The sequence below is a fragment of the Eriocheir sinensis genome, chromosome 56 (genome assembly GCF_024679095.1).
Source record: "Eriocheir sinensis breed Jianghai 21 chromosome 56, ASM2467909v1, whole genome shotgun sequence".
NCBI lineage: Eukaryota > Metazoa > Arthropoda > Malacostraca > Decapoda > Varunidae > Eriocheir > Eriocheir sinensis.
The window spans coordinates 10852299-10878666 of NC_066564.1; the positions used below are offsets into that span (position 1 = coordinate 10852299).

General features: G+C 48.1%; 1 protein-coding gene across 3 annotated transcripts in view; it reads left to right on the plus strand.

Annotated features, from left to right (window-relative positions):
- LOC126984303 (DNA repair protein RAD50-like) overlaps window positions 1-26368 on the plus strand; it is a 175944-nt gene that overhangs the window by 83389 nt on the left and 66187 nt on the right. The window contains exons 15-17 of one of the 3 annotated variants that reach the window (XM_050837927.1): window positions 3893-4027; window positions 9996-10144; window positions 25896-26101. In XM_050837927.1, the coding sequence (XP_050693884.1) occupies window positions 3893-4027; window positions 9996-10144; window positions 25896-26101 (490 nt within the window). The remainder of the gene's footprint in view (window positions 1-3892; window positions 4028-9995; window positions 10145-25895; window positions 26102-26368) is intronic. The other 2 variants (XM_050837929.1, XM_050837928.1) reach the window with 2 other exon arrangements.

Genomic DNA, 26368 nt, shown 5'->3' on the forward strand with positions numbered 1-26368 from the left:
TCCAGGCACACCCATCCCTCTCAGCCTTCTCTTTATATTAACTGTCACCCTTGAGTAATAACATAACAAGTTGGCACACACGATTCTCTCCTGAATCCAAACTGGCAATCCGAGATACTCCTTTCAAAAATCCGACCACCTGTTTTAACTAGCCTTCACATATTTTTCGCAACCACACTGAAGTGGGAGTGATACCGGGTCTGTAATTTCTAATGGGTCCTCTTCCTCCTTTATAAATTGGTACTATGGCTGTTCTCTCTTCCAATCCTGTGGTAAATTCTTCCTTCCACTCTTCAGGGAGGCACTCATTGGCGGAGTGCATTTCTGCAAGCTGCCTTCCACATTCTTTTTTCAGGATCCACCCTGATACTTCATCTGGCCCTGCTGCCTTCACATCCAGCTTGTTCGCTTCTTCCTTGACCCTCCTGCACCGCTAACTGTATCTCCTGCATAACCTTCCCTTTCCTCATCTGTGTATGTACAAATAATTTTCTTTGTGAAGACTTAAGAAAGCTGTTGTTCATCACTTCTGCCATCTCTGCTGGGTCTTCATGTAACCCATCCATTTTCAGTTTATCGATTGTTTCTCTCTATTCTTAATTTGGTCGCTCATGTCTATAAAACAATTTAGGTTGGTCTTTGCATTTGTCTATTATATCTTTTCATATTTCCGTTTTTCTTCTTCTAATCTTTGTGGTTATTCATTCCTTGCTCTGTTTGAACAGTTCCATTAATGCTGATTCTTCTTCGCTTCCTCCATCACTTCCAGGCTTCCTCCTTTCTTTTTCTAGCTTCGCATCTTTTGTTAAACCACTCCTTTTACCAACATCCTTTGTCACCTTAGGACATCTGTTCTCGGCTTTGTATAGCTTTAAACCCTCCCACTTGTTGTAATAATTTGGCTTTGTACAGCCCAATTTAAATTTGCATTCTCCAAAAAAGTTCTCATTAACAAAGTCTGCCTTAGAGTAATTTCCTTTCCCTATTCTATGATACTCTTTCGGTCAATCGTTTCTTTTCTTTTACCAAATTCCACAACGCATGGTCACTCAGTTATTGGGCAGTCTATTTTAATATTTTCTATTACCCGGTTCCTTGCTAAAACCAGGTCTAATGTTGACGTCTCTCCTCTTCCTGGGATCTAGTATGTTCCTTAATCCATTGCCCCAGCACATGTTCCATTGCCAGCCGTTGAGCTTTCCTCCACGACTCTTCTGTTCCCTCAGCTCACAATCCTCCCATTCTCCTACCTCTTTTGTACCAAAATCACCCATTAAAATTCATATTCTCTCACTCTCTCTCAACATTCCATTCAGGCAACTCACTGTGTCTTGTGCATCACATTTCATATTCTCGGCCCTTCCATGCATTGGTTCTGTGGTACACACCCTACTCATACTCTCTCTCAAGTTCTCCTTCTTCTTCAGTAATTCCACAATTTTCACTTCTAGTACCTCTGCTAAGCCTTCACCCTCACACCTCTCCACCCTAGTGCCTTCTCTCTACCATCAACATCACACCTCCCTGTTTCTTCTTTCTGTCTCTCCTCCATATATTATGTAATTTTCTCCAATCCCACCACCTCAACCGAAGTCGCACAACTTAGTTTCCGGCTAGCCCCATTAACATCAGGGTTCTCTGTCTCTCAAATATCGCAAACTCTATCCATGATGATACTATTCCATTGATATTCAGATGACACTTTCCATCCTCCTCTCCCTTTCCTGTTAGAATTTTTCTCCTTCCTCCTGCCACCATGAACTACTTCTCACTTTCATATCCATTACCTCCAAAACCTTCTTCTTCCCATCTCTTCTCATTTAACTCACGAACCTCACCCTGAGTTTATTCAACTTGTCCTCTCTTGTCAGATCTTTCCTCAGCTACACTGTCATTTGTGTCTTCTGCTTCAAGGCTTCCTTAAGTCTCTGCCAGGGCCTCTTCTGTTTCTCGGGCCAGTGCCTTGAATCTTATCCTAATTGTCTATCTTTTTTCCATTGTATTTTCCAATCCTATGACAGTCATCATTTTTTCCACCAGGTCACTCTCTTGTACCTCCTCAACGATCTTCTCGGCTTATAGTCTTTCGTTGTTTTCCTCACGGATTTGTTTGGGGTCTTCCTTGGACTCAACACAATGACACTTTTTTTTTCCACCGTGCCTCTTACCAGTGCCTCATTTTCTTTGATTACCTCATCACCACTTCAGCTGATCCTCTCCTCTCCCAACTGCTCCTCCACAATCTCCTGAAAGCTCTCTGTACATCTCCCCAATTTCTGCACCATCTCTCTCCACCATTACTTCAACTTTCTGTTCCAAATTCTAACTCTTTGCTCCACTTCCATTCTTTTCATCCCTTCGCTTTCTCCTCCCACTTATTCCGCTTTCTTATTCATCTTTTTCCACCGAATCCATTGTTTTCCTTTATATCCTCCTCAGAGCATTTTATCAGCTTGGAATGTTGAGTTCCTTCACTTCTGCTTCCTAAATCACTTAGCCTTCTCTTGTTGTCCTCTCTCCTTCTCAACTCACTCACCATCTTCATCACTGTACTCCCCAAAATCACTCTCCAACCCTTTCATTCTTTCTCTGCAATAATCTATTTTGCAATTCAATGTTTTCTCGAATGCAGAGTAGAACCAGCCGCTAGTTCTTTTGTTTCACGTGATGGCGGTGTAAACAAATCCATCTCGGCTCGGTTTAGTTCTCAATGTTTATATTCCAGTATCCACTAATATATCACTTTCTCCCTCCCTCCCAACTCCTTTCCGGGACAGCGCCGTAATGCCCTCCTCCGTATATCACAGGTTAAAGGTAAAATAGGCAAAACATTAAAAAGCTAAAATGTTAAAGTCAAGAAGTCAAAAAGTTAAAATAATTAAAATAATCGCTTCGGGGCTCCAGTCCTCCCGCGCCCTCCCAGCGCCAGCAGGGTAAAATAGATAAAAACATTAAAAGTCTAAAAGTTAAAAGAAAACTAAAAGCTAAAACTCTAAAAAGTTAAAATCTCCGAGCTCACATGGTCCGTGCACCAGCGTCCACACAGGGCCATGTGGCAGCTGGTTGTGTGTGTGTGTGTGTGTGTGTGTGTGTGTGTGTGTGTGTGTGTGTTCATTGTCTTTTAACATACCCCTTTGATCTATGCTGCGTTCCCCCAGAGGCACGTGGACCCCAGTTTGGACAACACTGCCCTGAACATTATTACCATTAATAGTTTTCACTAAAAAGTAAACATATACACACAATGATCTGCTTTTTCTACTCAATACAGACACTAAAAAGATTTCCCGTGTTTCCTAAAATTTCTACCTTTTTATATCAACGCCAAACACTATACAAGGAATTTTCGTAGTATTTTGTGTTTGGTTTGGGAGCTTATTAACTTGCTGTACTGGTCTGTGAATTTGACCCCTTGTGTCACAAAGTAACCAAGTTTCTGTACAAGAGCATTTGACATGTTACAGGAAAGGGAAGGCTGGGTAGGCTGTGTATATCAGGATTTGAATGAAAGCCTTTAATAAAGTTCTATATGTTAACTGCAACTGTGGATTTGCCGCACTTGACTATTCAGCCACATCTCTCTGCTGTGCAACTTTCTAATGCATTAGTCAACTGGAATACATGCTCTTTTGCTCCTTTCAGTGATAAACTCTGCAAATTTCTTCCATTATCTGTATTTCCCTGTAACAAGTCAGACTTTTGAAGAGGACAGTATCAAAATACCTTGAACTAAATTACATCTTGCTTTCTGTCTACGCTCTCTGCCTTGTATTATATGTAATGACATGATGCTTGCATTTTGTCTTTTTTTTTTTTCCTCATGGAATATCTCTTACACTGTAATGAAAAAACAAATTTACTACTTTTCTTTTAGAGTTAAATTTTGTTGCAGCGTGAGAAAGCTGACTTGGCGAGCTCCATCACTGTCCTGAAGAGATTTCAAGAGAAACTGCGACAGAAAGATTGCTGTCCCTTGTGTCACAGGGATTTTATCACCAAAGATGAAGTGTCATTACTCATCGAAGAGGTTAGTTTTTTTTCTTAAATATTGAGTGAAATGAACCCTTTTTGTAGATGCTCTAGAAGGCCAAGCTGAGGATTTTTACATTGATGTTACTTCTTTAATGAATAAGGTTTACTCCTGAGGCAAAAGTATCATAACCTTGTGATGTAGGTGAACTATTTCAAGAGAAAGACTCTTAATCATATACTACAATAAAACATCATAAGTCAGCACAATTTGGGCAGCAGTCTTGCTAACTTAACGAGTTTGCATGCATGTGTCCCCTATCCCTTCTTCAAGAAAATAATCTAAGCATTTACCATGTCTGCATAATTCAATTACAGGGAGGGCAGGGATTAACATTAAGGCTTGTAGTGTGTCAAGGCCAGTTTCTTAACCCGGTAGCAGCAGGGATCATGTTTCTTAATGGTCCCTCTAAGCGAGAAAAATGAGAAAAAATCACCCCTCTCACAAACCATTTCATAATGCATATCAAAGCATTTGTGATCAGATTATGTATCATCTTTTTTTGGGGGTTTATATCATGGCACAAATTTGGCCTGTCGCTGCTATACAGTAAAGCCACAAATTTGGCCCGTCGCTGCTACACGGTAAAGCCACAAATTTGGCCTGTCGCTGCTACACGGTAAAGCCACAAATTTGGCCCGTTGCTGCTACCGGGTTAAGATCAACCAGAGAAGGCTGCTTGGAGTTGCTGTCCAATCAGCAATGAGCTTACCAAAGCATCCTGCCTGCCTCTAATAGTGGAAAAGGCTTATAATTGTTACCTGGTGGAACAGACTGGGGAATATAAATTACATGTACTTGCTCCCATCTATAAGTGAAGAGAGAATTTCAGGCAATGATTTTACTAGGACTGTCTTATTAAATGCAGCCTCTTTTTTCATGGTGAAAAATAAATAAAAAGGAAGTCTTCTTCAGCCAGATATTTCATCCTAAGATTCTTGTTCAGGATGCTGCAGTTAATGTCATCTTTAGAAAGCAATATTTCTACAAATGTAAATTTTGGCCATACAGTAAACCCTCCAGGAATCAGACTAATTAGGGGAAGACTTATCCAAAATAGCTGACAATCCAAAATATCCGTGGTTTAAAAAACGTGCATACCCAAGCAATGCTGATCCAGTGCTGACCAGTGGTTCTGGTTAATTCCTGCATAAAATATTAAGACACCACAAGGGAGTTGGAGTAGAGCAGGGCCATTTAAATATAAATTTCTACAACTCTGGAGAACAGTGGGGCCTTGTTTGTAGCAATAATTGATTGAAAGTGTTGCTAGTTCTGAATCCACTAGTTTGGGGGCAAACTTGAAATAGTAAAAAATTAAAGCAGACTGGAACTTTTCATAAATTGACTTTGTTTTGCCCTATTTAACCTGCTTTTAAGAACTAAACTTACTTTGATATACAGTAACCTCCAGAGTTTAAATGCTTGAAGAATGTTACACTAAAATAGCGGCCCAATTACTTCACCTTTCAACCACATCCCCATAAATGCATTCTGCTTGGCTAAAAAAAAAAAAAACAAATCATGGGTTATAGCTCCATACGGTGTCATGGTGTCCAAAACAGTAACAAAATCAGTAAATCACAGCATTCACCTAACTCTACCAACTATGTAAAATTCTTTGACTATTTGAATTCTAAAGTGGAGCACATCTTGACCCACTCTCCCTTCGCTGAAATCTCCATCCTAGGAGATTTCAATGTTCACCACCAGCTTTGGCTTTCATCCTCTTTCACTGACCATCCTGGTGAACAAGCCTACAACTTTGCTATCCTCAACGACCTAGAGCAGTTGGTCCAGCACCCTACACGTATTCCCGACCGTCTTGGAGATCGGCCCAACATTCTAGACCTCTTCCTTACCTCAAACCCTTCTGCTTATTCTGTCAAACTGTTCTCTCCGTTGGGCTCCTCCGATCACAATCTTATTTCTGCATCCTGTCCTATCGCTCCTGTACACCCTCTGGACTCCACCGAGGAAGCGATGCTTCTGGCATTTGCTTCAGCTCGGTGGGACGACCTGAGGATGTACTTTTCCGATTTCCGTGGAATGATTATTGCTTCCAGGATAGAGACCCTCTGTGTGTGCTCAGCGCATCACAGAGGTGATTGTCTCTGGAATGGAGGCATACATTCCTCGTTCTTTCTCTACTCCTCACGCTAAAAAGCCTTGGTTTAATCACGCTTGTTCTCGTGCTGTCAATGATAGAGAGGTAGCTCACAAAAGGTACCAGAGGCTTCAAACTAATGCTAATTATGAACTTTACATTTCTGCCCAAAATCGTGCCAAATCTATTCTCCGACTAACCAAAAATTCTTTCATTAATAGAAAATGTCAAAACCTTGCTTTCTCTAACTCTTCCCGTGACTTCTGGCATCTAGCCAAAACATCTCCTCCAACTTCACTTCTTCATCTTTCCTCCACTCCTCAGTCCTGACGGCAACACTGCCGTCTCATCTATCTCTAAGGCTGAACTCTTCTCTCAAACTTTTTCTAAATACTCCACTCTGGACGATTCTGGGCATATTCCTCCTACTCATACCCCCTCTGACTCCTTTATGCCTGTTATAAAGATTCTTCAACATGATGTTTTTTATGCCCTCTCTGGCCTCAATCCTCAGAAGGCTTATGGACCTGATGGAGTCCTATTGTCCTTAAAACTGTGCCTCCGTGCTGTCACCCTGCCTGGTCAAACTCTTTCGCCTCTGCCTGTCAACATCTACCTTTCCTTCTTGCTGGAAGTATGCCTTCATACAGCCTGTACCTAAGAAGGGTGACCGCTCAATCCTCAAACTACCGTCCTATTGCTTTACTTTCTTGTCTATCTAAAGCTTTTGAATCAATCCTTAACCGGAAGATTCAAAAGCACCTTTCCACTTCTGACCTTCTATCTGATCGCCAGTATGGGTTCTGCAAGGGGCGTTCTACTGGTGATCTCCTAGCCTTCTTAACTGACTCTTGGTCATCCTCTCTTAGCTGTTTCGTGAAACTTTTGCTATTAGCTTGGACATATCAAAAGCTTTTGATAGGGTCTGGCACAAATCTTTGCTTTCTAAACTACCCTCCTACGGTTTCTATCCTTCTCTCTGTACCTTTATCTCCAGTTTCCTTTCTGACCGTTCTATTTCTGCCGTGGTAGACGGTCACTGTTCTTCCTCTAAATCTATTAACAGTGGTGTCCCACAGGGTTCTGTTCTATCTCCCACTCTTTTTCTGTTGTTCATTGATGATCTTCTTTCCAAAACGAATTGTCCTATCCATTCCTACGCCGATGATTCCACTCTGCATTATTCAACTTCTTTTAATAGAAGACCCACCCTTCAGGAACTTAACGACTCAAGGCTGGAGGCTGCAGAACGCTTAGCCTCAGACCTTACTATTATTTCCAATTGGGGCAAGAACCTGGTGTCCTTAAACGCCTCAAAAACACAGTTTCTCCACCTTTCCTCTCGACACAATCTTCCAAACAACTATCCCTATTCTTTGACAACACCCAGCTATCACCTTCCTCAACACTAAACATCCTCGGTCTATCCTTAACTCAAAATCTCAACTGAAACTTCATATCTCATCTCTTACTAAATCAGCTTCCTCGAGGCTGGGCGTTCTATACTGCCTCCGCTTAGTTCTTCTCCCCCACACAGTTGCTGTCCATATACAGGGGCCTTGTCCGCCCTCGTATGGAGTATGCATCTCATGTGTGGGGGGGTTCCACTCACACAGCTCTTCTGGACAGAGTGGAGGCAAAGGCTCTTCGTCTCATCAGCTCTTCTCCTCATACTGATAGTCTTCTACCTCTTAAATTCCGCCGCAATGTTGCCTCTCTTTCTAGCTTCTCTCGATATTCCACACTGACTGCTCTTCTGAACTTGCTAACTGCATGCCTCCCCCCCTCCCGCGGCCCCGCTGCACTCGACTTTCTACTCATGCTCATCCCTATACTGTCCAAACCCCTTATGCAAGAGTTAACCAGCATCTTCACTCTTTCATCCCTCACGCTGGTAAACTCTGGAACATTCTTCCTTCATCTGTATTTCCTCCTGCCTACGACTTGAACTCTTTCAAGAGGAGGGTATCAGGACACCTCTCCTCCCGAAACTGACCTATCTTTCGGCCACCTCTTTGGATTCTTTTTTAGGAGCAGCGAGTAGCGGGCTTTTTTTTATTAATGTTTACTTTTTTTGTGCCCTTGAACTGTCTCCTTTGCTGTAAAAAAAATAAAAAAAAAATAAATTTTATTTTCTAGTATAAGAGGGACACCACAAAATAGATATTAATATTTTGCAGGAAAAAATGGTCGAAGCCAGGCAAAAGCTTGTTTACTGAGACTCTGCCCCCCCTCCCTCACCCTCTCTGTAGGGTAGCATGTGACTTCACCTCCAGGCCCTATTAAATGTGTGGATATTTTCATTGTTTAGAATATTTTTACTCTCAAGAACAATAAAAAGATTAGAGGACAAATTGACTGGCAGTGCCCATAGTTTCAACAGTCTAGGCAGATAATAATCTTGCTGAACATCTCCAGTTTCCTTTCTGACCGTTCTATTTCTGCCGTGGTAGACGGTCACTGTTCTTCCTCTAAATCTATTAACAGTGGTGTCCCACAGGGTTCTGTTCTATCTCCCACTCTTTTTCTGTTGTTCATTGATGATCTTCTTTCCAAAACGAATTGTCCTATCCATTCCTACGCCGATGATTCCACTCTGCATTATTCAACTTCTTTTAATAGAAGACCCACCCTTCAGGAACTTAACGACTCAAGGCTGGAGGCTGCAGAACGCTTAGCCTCAGACCTTACTATTATTTCCAATTGGGGCAAGAACCTGGTGTCCTTCAACGCCTCAAAAACACAGTTTCTCCACCTATCCACTCGACACAATCTTCCAAACAACTATCCCCTATTCTTTGACAACACCCAGCTATCACCTTCCTCAACACTAAACATCCTCGGTCTATCCTTAACTCAAAATCTCAACTGGAAACTTCATATCTCATCTCTTACTAAATCAGCTTTCTCGAGGTTGGGCGTTCTGTTCCGTCTCCGCCAGTTCTTCTCCCCCGCACAGTTGCTATTCATTTACAGGGGCCGTGTCCGCCCTCGTATGGAGTATGCATCTCATGTGTGGGGGGCCTCCATTCACACAGTTCTTCTTGCCAGAGTGGAGTCAAAGTCTCTTCGTCTCATCAGCTCTTCTCCTCATACTGATAGTCTTCTACCTCTTAAATTCCTCTGCTGTGTTGCCTCTCTTTCTATCTTCTATCGGTATTTTCATGCTGACTGCTCTTCTGAACCTGCTAACTGCATGCCTCCCCCTCTCCCGCGTCCCCACTGCATACGACTTTCTACTCATGCTCATCCCTATACTGTCCAAACCCGTTATGCAAGAGCCAACCAGCATTTTCACTTTTTCATCCCTCACGCTGGTAAACTCTGGAACATTCTTCCTTCATCTGTATTTCCTCCTGCCTACGACTTGAACTCTTTCAAGAGGAGGGTATCAGGACACCTCTCCTCCCGAAACTGACCTATCTTTCGGCCACCTCTTTGGATTCTTTTAGGAGCAGCAAGTAGCGGGCTTTTTTTTTATTAATGTTTACTTTTTTTGTGCCCTTGAACTGTCTCCTTTGCTGTAAAAAAAAAAAAAAAAAAAAAAAAAAAATAAATTGTATTTTCTAGTATAAGAGGGACAGCACATCAGAGATCTTAAGATTTTGCAGGAATAACTGGTCGAAGCCAGGCAACAGCTTGTTTCCTGAGACTCTGCCCCCCCTCCCTCACCCTCTCTGTAGGGTAGCATGTGACTTCACCTCCAGGCCCTATTAAATGTGTGGATATTTTCATTGTTTAGAATATTTTTACTCTCAAGAACAATAAAAAGATTAGAGGACAAATTGACTGGCAGTGCCCATAGTTTCAACAGTCTAGGCAGATAATAATCTTGCTGAACATTGCTCCCATGACCAGCTGGAGGAGAAGGTGAGCAGGATCCCAGAGAAGCTGAAGGGAGTGGAGAAGAAGCTAGTGGACCAGGAACACCTCCATGACCAGATGATCCAGCTTCAGCCCCAGGTAGACCAGGCCAATGCTTCACGCACAGAGCTGGAGAAAATCAGGTGTGTACTCTGTTGATAATGCAGTAATTCCTCAAGTTTTGGAAATAAATGGAGAGAAGTCAAATCTAAAATTAGCAAAAAATCAAATTTTCATTGGGCAAAATAAATTACAGGAAATTTCCTAGTGCCTTAAAGTAAATAGCTTTATGGACTCCAGTAATGGAAACAAATATAAATGTAACCAAGTTAAAATTGGCATGCACTACCATTTCTCTCATATGGTTCAAGAATATGGTACCTCACTAAATATCTAGGGAAAAGGGTTAGTGCAGAGACAAAAATGTAGAGAAAAATGCATACTAGAGAATGGGGAGACAGGAAGCAAGCATTATGGATTAGGAACCAGGCAAAGTACAGATACGTATGTTGTAATGAGAATGAGGAGAGTACTAGTAAAAGGACCAAGCAGTTCGTAAGGTCAAAAATCCGACCGTCCCAGCATTTTCTATAATCAAGCAAGCAGTGCACCAAAAGTATTACAGAATATCCCTTGAAACAAAATTTCTCCATCCAACATATAAGTTGTTGAAAATTTGCTTATTTTGCACATAATATTGTTTATAAATCACTAAGAGTTTGAATGCAATTTCCTAAAAATGTAACTTTTCAAATTTTGTGTTACATAACCAAAAAAATATTAGACCTGTAACATAGGTTAAGGTTTTGTATGGAAGAAAATGTAATACAGGCAGTCCTCAAGTTTTGGCGGGGTTCAGGACTGTGGCAGGTTTTAAGTCAAACTGGTCGTAAGTCAAAATTTTCGTTAAAAAATAAAAATAAATTTTATTCAAATGTCCGCTGAAGATAGAGTGGTGTTCCCGCACCTCCTGCCCTCCCTTCTTAACCTGCCTCTGTCCTTATGCGCTTGCCTTGCCCCAGCCCTGCGTTTGGTTGACTCTTTAGCCACAAAATGTTGGTTCCATTGGTATTCAGCCCGCACGGGATTCAGCCCACGGAATTCAGCCCACACGGAATTCAGCCCACACGGGATTCAGCCCACGGAATTCAGCCCACACGGGATTCAGCCCACGGAATTCAGCCCACACGGGATTCAGCCCACGCGGAATTCAGCCCACACGGGATTCAGCCCACGGAATTCAGCCCACACGGGATTCAGCCCACGCGGAATTCAGCCCACACGGGATTCAACCCATGGAATTCAGCCCACTCTTGATTCAGCCCACGGAATTCAGCCCACACGGGATTCAGCCCACGGAATTCAGCCCACACGGGATTCAGCCCCCGCGGAATTAAGCCCACATCGGATTCAACCCATGGAATTCAGCCCACGCGATTCAGCCCACGGAATTCAGCCCACGCGGGTTCAGTCCACACGGATTCAGCCCAGGAATTCAGCCCACACGGATTCAGCCCACTGAATTCAGCCCACGGGATTCAGCCCATGGAATTCAGCCCACGCGGGGTTCAGTCCACACGGGATTCAGCCCAAGGAATTCAGCCCACACGGGATTCAGCCCACGGAATTCAGCCCACGCGGGGTTCAGTCCACACGGGATTCAGCCCAAGGAATTCAGCCCACACGGGATTCAGCCCACTGAATTCAGCCCACACGGGATTCAGCCCACTGAATTCAGCCCACACGGGATTCAACCCATGGAATTCAGCCCACACGGGATTCAGCCCACTGAATTCAGCCCACACGGGATTCAACCCATGGAATTCAGCCCACACGGGATTCAGCCCACTGAATTCAGCCCACACGGGATTCAACCCATGGAATTCAGCCCACACGGGATTCAGCCCACTGAATTCAGCCCACACGGGATTCAGCCCACTGAATTCAGCCCACACGGGATTCAGCCCACTGAATTCAGCCCACACGGGATTCAGCCCACTGAATTCAGCCCACACGGGATTCAGCCCACTGAATTCAGCCCACACGGATTAAGCCCACTGAATTCAGAGCACACGGGATTCAGCCCACTGTATTCAGAGCACACTGGATTCATACCTCTGAATTCAGCCCACGCGAGATTCAGCCCACTGAATTCAGCCCACACGGGATTCAGCCCACTGAATTCAGCCCACACGGGATTCAGCCCACTGAATTCAGCCCACACGGGATTCAGCCCACTGAATTCAGCCCACACGGGATTCAGCCCACTGAATTCAGCCCACACGGGATTCAGCCCACTGAATTCAGCCCACACGGGATTCAGCCCACACGGGATTCAGGCCACGGGATTCAGCCCACACGGGATTCAGCCCACACGGGACTTAACTCACGGGCCCACACTGTTGAGTTGAATAGGGGTTTAATTGACATGGAACCCTTAGAAATATGACCATTTCTACTGAACGGATTTTTAGAAAAGAAAAGTAAATAACTTAAAGCAATATTATTCTTTGACTATTCATTATTTTTACAGTAGTTAGTGCCTATTCACGAACCCAGCTTGCACCACGAGGAGTTTGAGCACCACAGCCACACATTTATATATATATATATATATATATATATATATATATATATATATATATATATATATATATATATATATATATATACATATATACATATATATATATATATATATATATATATATATATATATATATATATATATATATATATATATATATATATATATATATATATATATATATATATATATATATATATATATATATATATATATATATATATATATATATATATATATATATATATATATATATATATATATATATATATTGTAAACGAGTAAAGGTGGCGCCCCTTGGGGCTCTGCTTTACGCCACAACTAAGGGATCGGGGCCTGCAGAGAACGGGAATGGCTGAGGAAACACGTTGGTAGCTGGTTTATTGGCTCCCCCACAATAGCAACACGCCTCGACACACTGGTCGAGTCCCCGCCTTCTCAGCACCTTGCAGCTCCGTCAGGGGCGCCGAGTACCGTCCCCATACGCTCGTGGGGCTCGCTGTGCTGGCGTCCTTCGCTCCTCAGGGCGCTCAGCGTAATCCAATGGGCCCTGGGAACCGCAGAACCGCGTAGAAGAGGTAAGCTTACGCTGTGTGGCCAGCTCAGAGGTGCTGGATGGACTGATTCTGAGCCAGCCAGGCGGTGGAGACGTAAGCTTGGCCCTGGTTCGCTGGTGTCTACGTGGCGGTTCGGTGAGGAGGGTGAAGCCTGGTGTTTTGTCCTCGTGAACCATTATTCGGGTGTGGGTTCGCTCGTGACCACATAACACTACCCCCTCCTCCGAAATAAGTGCCGCCCTCGCTACCCCTGTATTAAACAAGGAAAGACATATTTACTCAGTGCTATCCCACAATCGTTTTGCATTCACGGGTAATCCTCCCCCTCAAGAAGAAAGTAGTCGAATCTCCGAAGCGTCCTCCTCTGTGTCTGTGGCCGTTGCGCAGACCCACCCCCGACAGGTGGTGCCATGTCGTCGTCTTCCGAAGATGAGGACACATCCTTCCTCTCAACCTCGCAGTCCACTCCCGGTGTGTGGTCCGGTAGACTCATGATGTCGTCATCTATAGGTTCTGACGAGGTGTCGTCAGCCTCCTGCTCCGGGCCCCAGGTGTACCGCCCTGGTCCATGCTAGCGCCTCAATCGGTCCATGTGCACCACCTTTGGCCGGCTGCGTGTCCCGCGACGAATCCGGTAAGTCACGTCATATACCCGTTCGACGACGATGTAGAGGCCCTCCCACGGACTCTGGAGCTTGGGCGAGAGACCCTTCCCCCTCCTTTGATTGTGGAGCCACACCTGATTACCCTCTGCGTGACCAGTGACTCCGGCACGACGGTCGTAGTGGCGTCTCATTGCCTCAGCGGTGAAGTGCAGGTTCTCCCGCACTTGGTGGTGAATCTCCGCTAATCGTTCTTGTAAGACCGTGACGTATGTTGTTCTCACTGTGGGTTATTCCTCATCCGGCGGACGACCAGTGACGAAGTCCACAGGGAGGCGGATTTCCCGCCCCAGCATGAGGCGGGTAGGCGTGTATGAGGTGGCCTCGTGTTCTGCGGAGCGATAGGCCATCAACAGCAGCGGCAACTTCCTGTTCCGCTCAGTCTAGCCATCCCTGCAGAACGTTGCGAGCTCCTGAGTGGGTGCGGTTGAATCGTTCTACCATATCGTCCGACTGCGGCCGCAGAGGTGTAGTCTTAGTCTTCCTTGAGCCCAGAAGCCTGCAGCACTCTAGAAATACCCCTGCCTCAAACTCGCGGCCCTGGTCGGAATGGAGCTCTCCCGGAACGCCTAATCTGGAGAACTGCTCGACCAGCACTTCGGCGAAGGTGGTGGCTTCGTGGTTGGGCTGGGCGTAGGCTTCAGGCCACTTCGTGAAGTAGTCCATGGCAACACAGATAAAACGGTTGCCTGCAGCTGTGGTCGGGAGTGGCCCTTCGATGTCGACGGCAACTCGCTCCATGGGGGCTCCCACTTGGCACAGCTGCAGAGAGGCCCTTCTCCTATGTCCGGGACCCTTCTTTGCGCTGCAGGTGTCGCAAGCCCGGCACCACTCCTCAACGTCCTGGCGTAACCCTGCCCAGTAAAACCGCTGCCGCAGTCTGCCGAGCGTTTTCTTCACGCCCAAGTGTCCACTGGTGATGCTGTCGTGGGCTTCCCGCATCAGCCTCTCCCGCATGACCTTCGGAACAACGGTCTGCCAAAACTGTGACCCGTCCGGCATCAACCACCGCTTAGCATCACTCCCCGCCCAGGGCGAGGTGTCCCACTGCTCCCAGTAGTGCTTCGCAGCGGGCTCAGTGCTGCTACCTCCCCGTGGTGGTCTGGCCGCCTGACTCAAGCATCCTCACGATGGGGCCGATGTCCGGTCTTTCCGCTGGGCCTCCGCCATCCGTCTTCGCTGTTGGAAGAGTCCACTGACACCACTGTCCGTCGGCATTCCACTGGCTCCTTACCGCTACAGTGACGGCAGTCTGGTTCACACGGGCGCCGCTGAGGCTGTCAGCGTTGATGTGTGCCTACCTGGGCGGTGCACCACGTGGTAGTTGTGCTGCTCCAACTTTCCGAGCCAACGTGCCAGCTGGCCCTCCGGGTTCCTCAGTGTTTTCAGCCACCGTAGGGCTGCGTGGTCCGTCCTCACGGTGAGCGGGGCACCATAGAGGTAAGAGTGAAAGTGGTCCAGGCTTCTAACCACAGCCAGCAGCTCCTTCCTTGTGACGCAGTAGTTGCGCTCAGGAGCGCTAAACTTCTGGCTGTCACGCCACCACCTGCTCTTGTCCGTCCTTCTCCTGGGAGAGCACAGCACCAATACCCTCGGCGCCAGCGTCGCAGTCCAACAGGTAAGGGAGGCGAGGATCTGGGCACGGTAGCACAGGGCGCCTGTCAGGGCCTCCTTTAGTCGTTCGAAGGCTGTTTGACACTCCGGGTCCCAGCGGAACACCGCCCTTCTCGCGTTAGCTGGTGCAGGGAGTGGCAATGGTAGCGGCCCTGCACAAATCGCCTGTAGGTGCAGAGTCCCAGAAAGCTCTGTGCTTCCTTCACTGTCCTTGGCACCGGCCACTTCTTCACAGCGGCTACCTTCTGAGGGTCCGGCCTGACTCCATCCTGGCAGACAATGTGCCCCAGAAACGGTACCTCCCGCAGGAAAAGCAGGCACTTCTTGGGGCTGAGCTTCAGGTTAGCCGCCCTGAACCGCAGGAACACTGCTTCCAACCGCTCCAACTTCAACTCGAACGTGGTTCCGTACACGATCACGTCATCCAAATCGACTAGGGCGGTCTTCCACTGGAGCCCATCTAGCACCCTTTCCATCAGCCGCTCGAAGGTCGCAGGGGCGTTGCACAGGCCGAATGGCATCATCTTAAACTACCACCGGCCCTGCCCGGTGGAGAACGCAGTCTTAGCCTTGTCTTCCTCGGCTACCTCTATCTGGTGGTACCCTGACTTCAGGTCCAGGGTAAAGAACCACCTGCCCCCGACAAGCGCGTCCAGGGTGTCGTCAATCCGAGGCAGGGGGTAGGAGTCCTTGACCGTGACGCCGTTAAGTGCACGGTAGTCCACACAGCATCTTGTCGCACCGTCCTTCTCCCTCACCAGGACTACCGCCGACGACCACGGGCTGCTGGACCGCTCCACTACTCCCTGTTCGATGAGTTCAACTACCGCCTTCTCCATCTCTGCGCGACGGGCAGGGGCGATCCTCCGCGGGGGGTGCTTGATCGGACGACTGTTGCCGGTGTCGATGCGATGCTTGGCCAAGTCGGACCGTCCCAGGCCTCTGTATCCCGTCGAGAAGACGTCAGCATAGGAGATGTGAAGTTTCCTCAGCTAGGTTCCTTGCCTCTGATCCAAACATTCAGAGCTCCTCCCCAGCAACTCCTGGAGGTGCTCGGGCACGCCACCGCTAGCAGCCCTCGCCACTGGCCTATCGTCCGCAGTCTCCCGCGCCCGTTCCATCTCCTCGCACTTTCCAAGTGTTGTTCCTGCATGTATATGATGATCACTATCCGTAGGGTTAGACACCAACACAGTAATCTCGTCCTTATCCAGCTGAAACTAGGTCCTGCCGACCACCAGACCGCCCTGCAGTTGTTGGCCGGGCGGCGGCTCCACTAGGCTGTCCTCGCCGCCATCCTCCGGCTCAGTCTGCATCTTACGCTGCGTCTCCGACCTCGGGGACGCATACTGCTCTGGCCACGACCACCTGGGCGGGGCTACTCGACTCGAGCAGGGCACCACGACGTTCCTGATCCGCATGGTCATGTCTCCAAAGTCACCCGTGCCCGGCTCTTTTGAGGTAGTCCAGGCCCAAAAGACAGGAGTCCTCAATATCTGCCACGCACACGGGCAGTCGCTCCACCTCTTCTCCGATGGCGATCTGGGCCTCCACCGTCCTCGCGGCTCGGCACAGTGGCGATAACGCCACAGGCGCTGTACCGCCACAGGAGGATTTGGGGCCGCCATCACGTCCGGCCGGACGAACGTTCGCTCCGCCCGGTGTCTACCGTGAGCCGACAGGGTACCCGTTCACGGCTCCTCGACCTGTACGCTGCGGGCGGCTGTGGTGCGGCATCTTAGAAAGACTGGGGCCTGGATGGGGATGGCTGGCGCCCCCGCCGCCCAGCCGTCCTCCATTTCCCGGTGACGCAGAATCATCCTCATGTCCAGCCCGTGGGCTAGAGCTGGTAGGTTGTGTCGGCTGGCTGCACCCTGGCAGACACCTGGCCCGCACCAGTGCTCTGTCGCTCACTAGAAGACGGCGGTTGGCAGTAGGGCAGTTTCTCCACATGTGCCCCACATGATGACAATCCCAGCACTCTCCGGGAAGCTTGCGTGACAGTCCCCTCCCTCGAGCCTCACATGTCCCTTTGTGCTCGGAAATCCTTCCTCGCTTGGTCAAACCTGGGCTTCACGGGCTTGACTGGACGAATGACTCGAACTCCAGGGCCCGAGCTAACGCTTCCTGAAGGTCGCCGGCGTGAGCTTGTTTCACGTACACCTGCAGCTGTTGGTCGTTCAGTGCGTCCAAACTGGTCTCGCAACAAGATTGCGAGGGACTCCTCTGTGGCCGCCGGATAGGCCTTTCTGGCCAGGTTCTCCAAGTCCTGTGATAGATGTTTCAGTGTATCGCCCCGGGCCCGAACCCTGATCCGGAGCCTTGCCCGGAACACCTTCGCTTGGTGTTGGTGGCCGTGTCATTGCTCCAGCACCGCCGCAATGCTGGAGTAGAATGAGCGCTGAGCAGTTGTAAGTTGGCTGAGGACCTCCACAGCGGGACCCTTCAGGCTCGAAGCGAGCTGCACAGCTTTCTCCCATGGGCTCGTGCCTTGAACCTCTGCCATTAGCTCGAACTGAGCGAGGTAAGCCTCTAGAGAGACCCCCCCGTCGAAATCCTGGGGCTTGCGTCGACCTGCCGTCTCTCGGCGGGGAACCACGGAGGGAGACATGGGAGGAGAGCGTGTAGGAGTGGCAGGATGGGTAGGACGGATCTAGGGCACATCCTGGGGCGTCCCTCCGACTAATCGTCCCGCTAGCCTCTCCTTGACAGCGTGGCGTCCGCCGGTCCGCCTCTCCATCGTCACGGTCATCAGCATGAGGAGAGTCGCTTCCCTCGGGTGGTGCCTTGTCTCCATTGTCAGGCACCCCCGCCTTCCCCCCACCGTCTATCCGTTCCTCCAACGCGGCTACCGCACCACTGAAGCCCGCAACCACAGTGTCTAGCTGGCTCGTCACCTGATCTCGGAGGTCCTTTTCTATCTTAACCACCTCCTTCATCACTTCGCTCTTCACTTTCCGACAGCTGTCCTCGGCGAACTGTCTGGCCTCCTCCCTGAGGTCGCCCAAGCCACTTAGAAACGCGTCCTTAAACTCACTAATGGCTTGGGCCTGAACCTGTTGGCCCTCGGAGAGAGCTTGTCTCGTTTGAGCCTCTAACTGCCGAGCTTGACCTTGGAACTGCTGGTTCAACACCTCCACCAAGTCCGCTAGCGTCGGCGTGCCTCCCGCTGCTGCCGGGGTAGTCATCTTGCCAAGTTTTCCACTGCGCAGTCAAGGTAGCCTTTCCCACAACCTCGCCGTCTCTCCAAAGGCCACGAATCCCACTCCTGACACCAGTGTAACGAAAGGAGTAAAGGGTGGCGCCCCTTGGGGCCTGCTTTCGCCACAACTAAGGGATCGGGGCCCTGCAGAGAACGGGAATGGCTGAGGGAAACACGTTTTCGGGTAGCTGGTTTATTGGCTCCCCCACAATAGCGACACGCCTAGACACACTGGTCGAGTCCCCGCCTTCTCAGCACCTTGCAGCTCCGTCAGGGGCGCCGAGTACCGTCCCCATCCGCTCGTGGGGCTCGCTGTGCTGGCGTCCTTTCGTTCCTCAGGGCGCTCAGCGTAATCCAATGGGCCCCTGGGAACCGCAGAACCGTGCGTAGAAGAGGTAAGCTTACGCGGTGTGGCCAGCTCAGAGGTGCTGGATGGACTGATTCTGAGCCAGCCAGGCGGTGGAGACGTCAGCTTGGCCCTGGTTCGCTTGGCCTACGTGGCGGGTCGGTGAGGAGGGTGAATCATGGCGGTCCGTCCCCGTGAACCACCATTCGGGTGCGGGTTCGCTCGTGTCTGCGTAACAATATATATATATATATATATATATATATATATATATATATATATATATATATATATATATATATATATATATATAAAAGGCTTGCTATGGTGCTCAACCTCCTCGTGGTGCAAGCTGGGTTCGGCGAATAGAGCACTAACTACTGTAAAAATAATGAATAGTCAAAGAATAATATTGCTTTAAGTTATTTACTTTTCTTTTCTAAAAATCCGTTCAGTAGAAATGGTCATATTTCTAAGGGTTCCATGTCAATTAAACCCCTATTCAACTCAACAGTGTGGGCCCGTGAGTTAAGTCCCGTGTGGGCTGAATCCCGTGTGGGCTGAATCCCGTGGCCTGAATCCCGTGTGGGCTGAAGTCCGCGGGCTGACTACCGGGTGGGCTGAATTCAGTTGGCTTAATCCGGTGTGGGATGCATTGAGTGGGCTGCATACCGTGTGGGCTGAATTCAGTGTGGTGTGTCCAGTGTGGGCTGAATTCAGTGGGCTGAATCCCGTGTGGGCTGAATTCAGTGGGCTGAATCCCGTGTGGGCTGAATTCAGTGGGCTGAATCCCGTGTGGACTGAACCCCGCGTGGGCTGAATTCCGTGGGCTGAATCCCGCGTGGGCTGAATTCCATGGGTTGAATCCCGTGTGGGCTGAATTCCGCGTGGGCTGAATCCTGTGGGCTGCATCCCGCGTGGGCTGAATCCCGTGTGGGCTGAATCCCGCGTGGGCTGAATCCCGCGTGGGCTGAATCCCATGTGGGCTGAATTCCATGGGCTGAATCCCGTGTGGGCTGAATCCCGCGTGGGCTGAATTCCTTGGGCTGAATCCCGTGTGGACTGAACCCCGCGTGGGCTGAATTCCGTGGGCTGCATCCCGCGTGGGCTGAATTCCATGGGCTGAATCCCGTGTGGGCTGAATTCCACGTCCACCCAAAATGTTGTACAACTTTACAAAATTGAACTACCAAGTTTTGCCAAGATGCCGGCATTAGCCTCGGTCTTGGTCACGGTCCCCACCATCAAGTTGTTGCGTATGGGGTTGTGTTGGCGGCGGCGGGCAGTGTATGTAAACAAAGGACTCACTGTAGCTATACAAATGCCAAGTGTCATCTCTGCTGTATGTTCTTGCCTTTTGTGAATATTTTGTTCGTTTTTTTTTTTTATGCCTGTGGTGCTGATAGACTTCCTTGGTGGGGCCTGATGGTTGGCCTCAGCCTATTGTGATGCAGGCAGATGTTTCTAGTGGCACCATCTTGCTTGGCTCATGCTGCCATCCGGAGCTCATCTTTGATCCTCTTTTTAGAGAGAGAATCTTGAGTCTGGGTTGATAGGTGGTCTTCAGGACAGCATTAGGGTAGTCTTAGGCCTCTCGGTGGTGATTAAAAAATCCCAGCTTGCGGCAACAGGCGGGATGTGAACCAGGGTCCTTCTGGGTGCTGTGCTTGCATGCTAACCAGTGCTTCCCAGCAGCCCAAGGGCAGTGTGTTGGCCCCCTTTTCATAGCCATATGCCCTCATCACTTTAGAAACAAATGACCATACCAGCAATTGAAAAGTGATTAGAAAAAGTTGCCATCTTGAACTTTTATAAGGGATTTACATGTGTGGGTGTCACTGCTGACTGTGTTAAAACAATGTGTGCCCCAGCCACCCATGCTAACACCCCTTCAACTTGTTGAAACTAATAGCCTTTTCCATTTAGCGTAACCCGTTTCTGGGTCATGATCTGTAGAGTCCCTTGATAGATAGAGTCCCGACAGCCTAAGATTTGGACGCCATTATTGGCCCTGTCTTCGCCGCGAGACCGTGTGCTAGTGTTTGAAAAGCGCGGCGAAAACACAGGGCCAATAATGGCGTCCAAATCTTAGGTTGTCGGGACTCTATGAGGGACTCTACAGATCACGACCCAGAAACGGGTTACGCTAAATGGACGATGCTATAAGTTGAGGGTGTGGCTACCCGGTGACGAAGGTGACTGCATGCTTCAAGAGCATCAAACTTCCATAATTGAAGTAAACGGCACGGCAGATGCGTGGAGAAAAGCATATCATTTATGACCCCACGAGTCATACGGAACAAACCAGTTCTGGGGAAGAAGTATAAACATTTTGAGGTGTTTCGTTTATGGTATAGTCTACCCTCTTCACTCCTTGCCAGCGTGACCTCACTTAACAAGCTTAAGGTGATGGTGATGGTTAGGTCCACGAGTGCTGATGTAGTGGCCATCATGGGGGCATGGCAAATAGTTGCTGGATTTGTAGCATTGAAAACTATTCACTATTTCACCATCTCAGAGCTAAAGCCCCGGTCACATATGCGGAAAATGGTGGTCCACCGAAGTTTTAAACCCGCTAATAACGCGGCGTGGTGGTGACGGGACGCGGACGGGATGTGGCGCCAATGGTGCGCCACAACCCGTGGTAGAAAATCAACGGCGCTAGAAAGTTTTGGAAAGTTTGAAAAGTGAGGTGCGGGTGCCCACGGTCACCCGCGGGTGACGTGACGCGTTGACGACCCGACGCACCGCGCAGATAAGGCGATGGTCGTGGTGACCCGTGAGCAGGTGGAACTAACGGGGGTTATCGCGGGTCGGTTATCGGCTACAGTATCCGCAGAGCGGTTATCCGCGTCTTATCTGCGAGTTATCCGCGTGTTATTGATACCTTACGGTTATATATTACGGGAGTATTGGGGCTATTCATCTTGCTCCAGACGTTCTGTTTAACATGGAACATAGTGACTTCGTCTGCATGCTGATGCAATGTAGTATGATTGAGCAGCATGCATATGATCAGCACCTCTCCTCAAAGACGTAGAAGACGAAGACAGAAGGAAGAGGAGGGTTGTCTGGAAGATATGGGTTCGGTGAAACATGGAGAGACTCTGCTTGGGCTGCATGCCTGTCTCATGGTGGAGGATCCGCAATGAGATCAAGAGCTTTCCACAACTTCCATTTTCAGCCACTTCCATTCGACGATGTGGAGAGACCACCACCCTTTAAAAGAAGACAGCCATGGCGAGAACCTTGAGCCAAGCCTGAAGGTCAATTTCCTTCCTCAGGCACTTTGTTTCTGGCTCCACTCAGGCTCCAGGTATGGCACGCAGGGTGCCTGGCCACTGGGAGTTGGAGGTCATCTGAGGAGTGGTCGGTACCTGGAAGCAGTGCTGGAGCTGATGGCAGTGCTGATGGTGGTTGCTTGTTCCGAGTGAGCTGGAGAGTAGTTCTGCTGCCCGGCTGGGCGCTTTAGTTCTGCCGCCCGGCGTAACCTGGCTTAATCTACACGCCGCGCGCGCGCAACGATAACCGACCATGCGCGCGTCATAACCTGGCTTGGACGCGTGGACAACGCGCGTTTCAGAGCACCTGCACAACCGTGGATAACGTCTGATGGGGTTAGATGCGGGAGAGTGCGGGTTACCACGGTTTGCGGGTTTTCTGCGGGTGGTCGATCACGGCTTCTAAATTCAACTCGTGGACCACCCGTACCCGCATATGTGACCGGGGCCTAACAGGAGAGGAGGGGAAGGGGCAATAAGTGGTTGTAGTTTAATACCACAAAATAATTACAGTACCCTCTTGAGTTTCGTGGTTAGTCCTAAATTTTTACCATCCCGACTTTTGCGCATTATCACCTGAAGTTTCGCGCTGCTTTGACATGTACGGGTCACGTTTACTTACCATTGGCGTCACGCACGCTAGCTTAAAGGATAGTATCACACTGGACGTTTTCCTCCAAACATTGTGGCTATGGCAAGAGAGAGAGAGAGAGAGAGAGAGAGAGAGAGAGAGAGAGAGAGAGAGAGAGAGAGAGAGACATATTAAATGATGAAGCTAGAGTTGGGGAGTGGGAGGGGGGATGCGAGGAACTCCTGTCCATGTAGAGTCTCAAAATATGTACTCTGGAAAAAGGAAGAAAACGGGAAGAGAGAACGGGTCGTTTTAAAGGTGGCTGCCTTACGATTGGCTGACAGTTCTGAAAACACACTTGTGACTCGCTGAGAGTCTGATGACGCCATCGCCGACACTCACCCTATCAGCGGCCTCACTGACTCATGGCGGTGTCACACTGGGCGCTTTCGTCCAACTGCTGGGGCCATGGGCAACGTCCGCACGCCCAACCGGGAGCGAATTCACTGGTATCCGCAAGCTGGTGTCGCACTGGGCCCCCTTCTTCCCACCACGTTGGCGGCAGCTAGGGTCAGCTGATCTGAGGACGTTTACTAGCTGTTTTGGCAGCAAAATGGCATTCCTTGATCTTCTGAGGATGTTAAATAGCTATTCTGGCAGCAAAATGGCGTCCGCTGATCTAAGGACGTTTACTATCTGTTCTGGCAGCAAAATGGCGTCCGCTGATCTTAGGACGTTTACTATCTGTTCTGGCAACAAAATGGTGTCCGCTGATCTTAGGACGTTTACTATCTGTTCTGGCAACAAAATGGTGTCCGCTGATCTTAGGACGTTTACTATCTGTTCTGGCAACAAAATGGCGTCCGCTGATCTTAGGACGTTTACTAGCTGTTCTGGCAACAAAATGGCGTCCGCTGATCTTAGGACGTTTACTATCTGTTCTGGCAACAAAATGGTGTCCGCTGATCTTAGGACGTTTACTATCTGTTCTGGCAACAAAATGGTGTCCGCTGATCTTAGGACGTTTACTATCTGTTCTGGCAACAAAATGGTGTCCGCTGATCTTGAGGACGTTTACTAGCTGTTTGGCAGCAAAATGGCGTCCGCTGATCTTAGGACGTTTACTATCTGTTCTGGCAACAAAATGGCGTCCGCTGATCTTGAGGACGTTTACTAGCTGTTCTGGCAGCAAAATGGCGTCCGCTGATCTTGAGGACGTTTACTAGCTGTTCTGGCAGCAAAATGGTGTCCGCTGATCTTGAGGACGTTTACTATCTGTTCTGGCAACAAAATGGTGTCCGCTGATCTTAGGACGTTTACTATCTGTTCTGGCAACAAAATGGTGTCCGCTGATCTTAGGACGTTTACTATCTGTTCTGGCAACAAAATGGTGTCCGCTGATCTTAGGACGTTTACTATCTGTTCTGGCAGCAAAATGGTGTCCGCTGATCTTAGGACGTTTACTAGCTGTTCTGGCAGCAAAATGGCGTCCGCTGATCTTCTGAGGACGTTTACTAGCTGTTCTGGCAGCAAAATGGCGTCCGCTGATCTTCTGAGGACGTTTACTAGCTGATTGGCAGCCAAATGGCGTCCGCTGATCTTGAGGACGTTTACTAGCTGTTCTGGCAGCAAAATGGCGTCCGCTGGCGAGCTACAGCTGTCTACCACCCGCGTGCCCTCTGCTGCAAGTGAAGAACACTGCCAACATACACAACATGTCGTTTCCCGCCATAACCCGATCGCCTCTCCTCGTCTCTTTGTGACTGCGGTTTTTCGGTGTGTTCTGCCTCACCTTTGCACCACCATCATGCTGCACGCTGCGTCATCGAACCCGATGATGACCATAGCACAGGTGGAAGTGATTAAGAAGGTGGACAGTGGAAGAAAAAGTGAGAGATTGGCCGGGAGTATGACGTGTTTCCTGCCAGCGGAATTTTTTTTTATTTATTTATTTATTTTTTTATTTTTTTGCTGGTAGGGGGGGTTCTGGGCCGTGACCGCCCGTATGTATTTTTCCCCATAGGTTATTAAGTTCGCCATTTGCGCACCTTCAGACCGCCCATATGTGCGCAAATGGTGAGGTTTAACTGTACTAAAATTGTCATAACTTGAAAAATACACCAAAAGAAAACCAGGCTGTTAGCATCATATACCCAGACCAAGTCTGAGTACTCGCACCAAGCTGTCCGACCACATGGGAACCACCACCATAACCGAGTCCTCCTATTACCTCTACTACATTGTCTCCGGAGTCTCCAAAATTCACTGCCAAGTAGCAGATTAGAGTTGGCCAATTTTATTTTTGTCTTGGCTTGAGATAGGAGTAAGAGAGTGTTCCAGGTGATTCATGTTCTTGATTTTATTTAGTGATCAACCTTAGCCTCAAAAGTTGAGGTCAGTTTTCCAAAACACCTCTTCAAGCGAGTTGACCTCTCTTCAGGTCACTCTATTCTTTTTTATTCATAGAGGCATTACTCAACAGGCTTTTTTTTTGTTTGTTTGTTTTGTTTTTTGCTCCTGAGGTTCTCCCTTTGCTAAAAAAAGTCCAGGAAGTTTTCAACTTATGCTTTCATTAATAACTGCATTTTCTAGGTACCAGTTAGAGGCTATTTGTTAAACCAAACTGTTGACTTAGTGATAGGTATGAGAACAGATAAGTCGGGTGATAGTCTCAGAACAAATTATTGCTTTCTCTGCTGCCCTTCAACATCCACTGCAGTGATGTTTCCTTTGCTGTGTTTTCTCTTTTTCATGCTGACTTGACTTGCTGCACAAGACTTTGTTGAAACTCATTCATATTCTCTACAATTTCCTAATTCAGGACTTAACCAGTATCTTTATTCTTTCAATCTAGCACTTATAAATTCTGGAGTAACCTTCCTTCATCTGTATTTTCTCCTTATGTCTTAAATCTTGCAAGATAGGAGTATCAACATACCTGTGAAATTAGATTGAAAAACTCTTTTAGACCTCAGATTTCATTGCAGTAGCTGACTTTTTGCAGAAATCTTTTGGCCTTTTATTCATCTTCACATAACAAAAATAAAAAGTTAACAGTGAATTTTACTTTACAGAGCACAGATGGAAGAAGAGATCAAAGAACTCCAGTCTATTGATATGGATATTGAAAACAAGACAGAGTTGCTGGAGATGACACAGAGTGATGAAGAGACAGCCATGAGCATGCAAGGTGACATCATCACTATTGAAAACAACCTGCGGAAGATCAGGCAGCTCAGTGTGCTGATTGAGGACCTTCAAGCTACTCTTGGATGTGCAGGTACTAGTAGTTGACTGATGTTACTGTAACTTTGTAGTGTAGTTTCAACATGTTTTTTTCCACAAGGTTACATGTTTAATTTGTGTTACTGTATGCAAGATGTTTAAAGTGAGTTTTTTTATTATGTGTATTACCTGTTTGTGGTATGCAGGGCCTGAGCTCAAGCTTGGACAGTCCTGTCTCCCAATCTATATTTGTCCAACTTTTAATTCATTTTATGGACACTGCTTGCTTCAACAATGTCTTTGTTTAGTCCGTTCCCTGTAT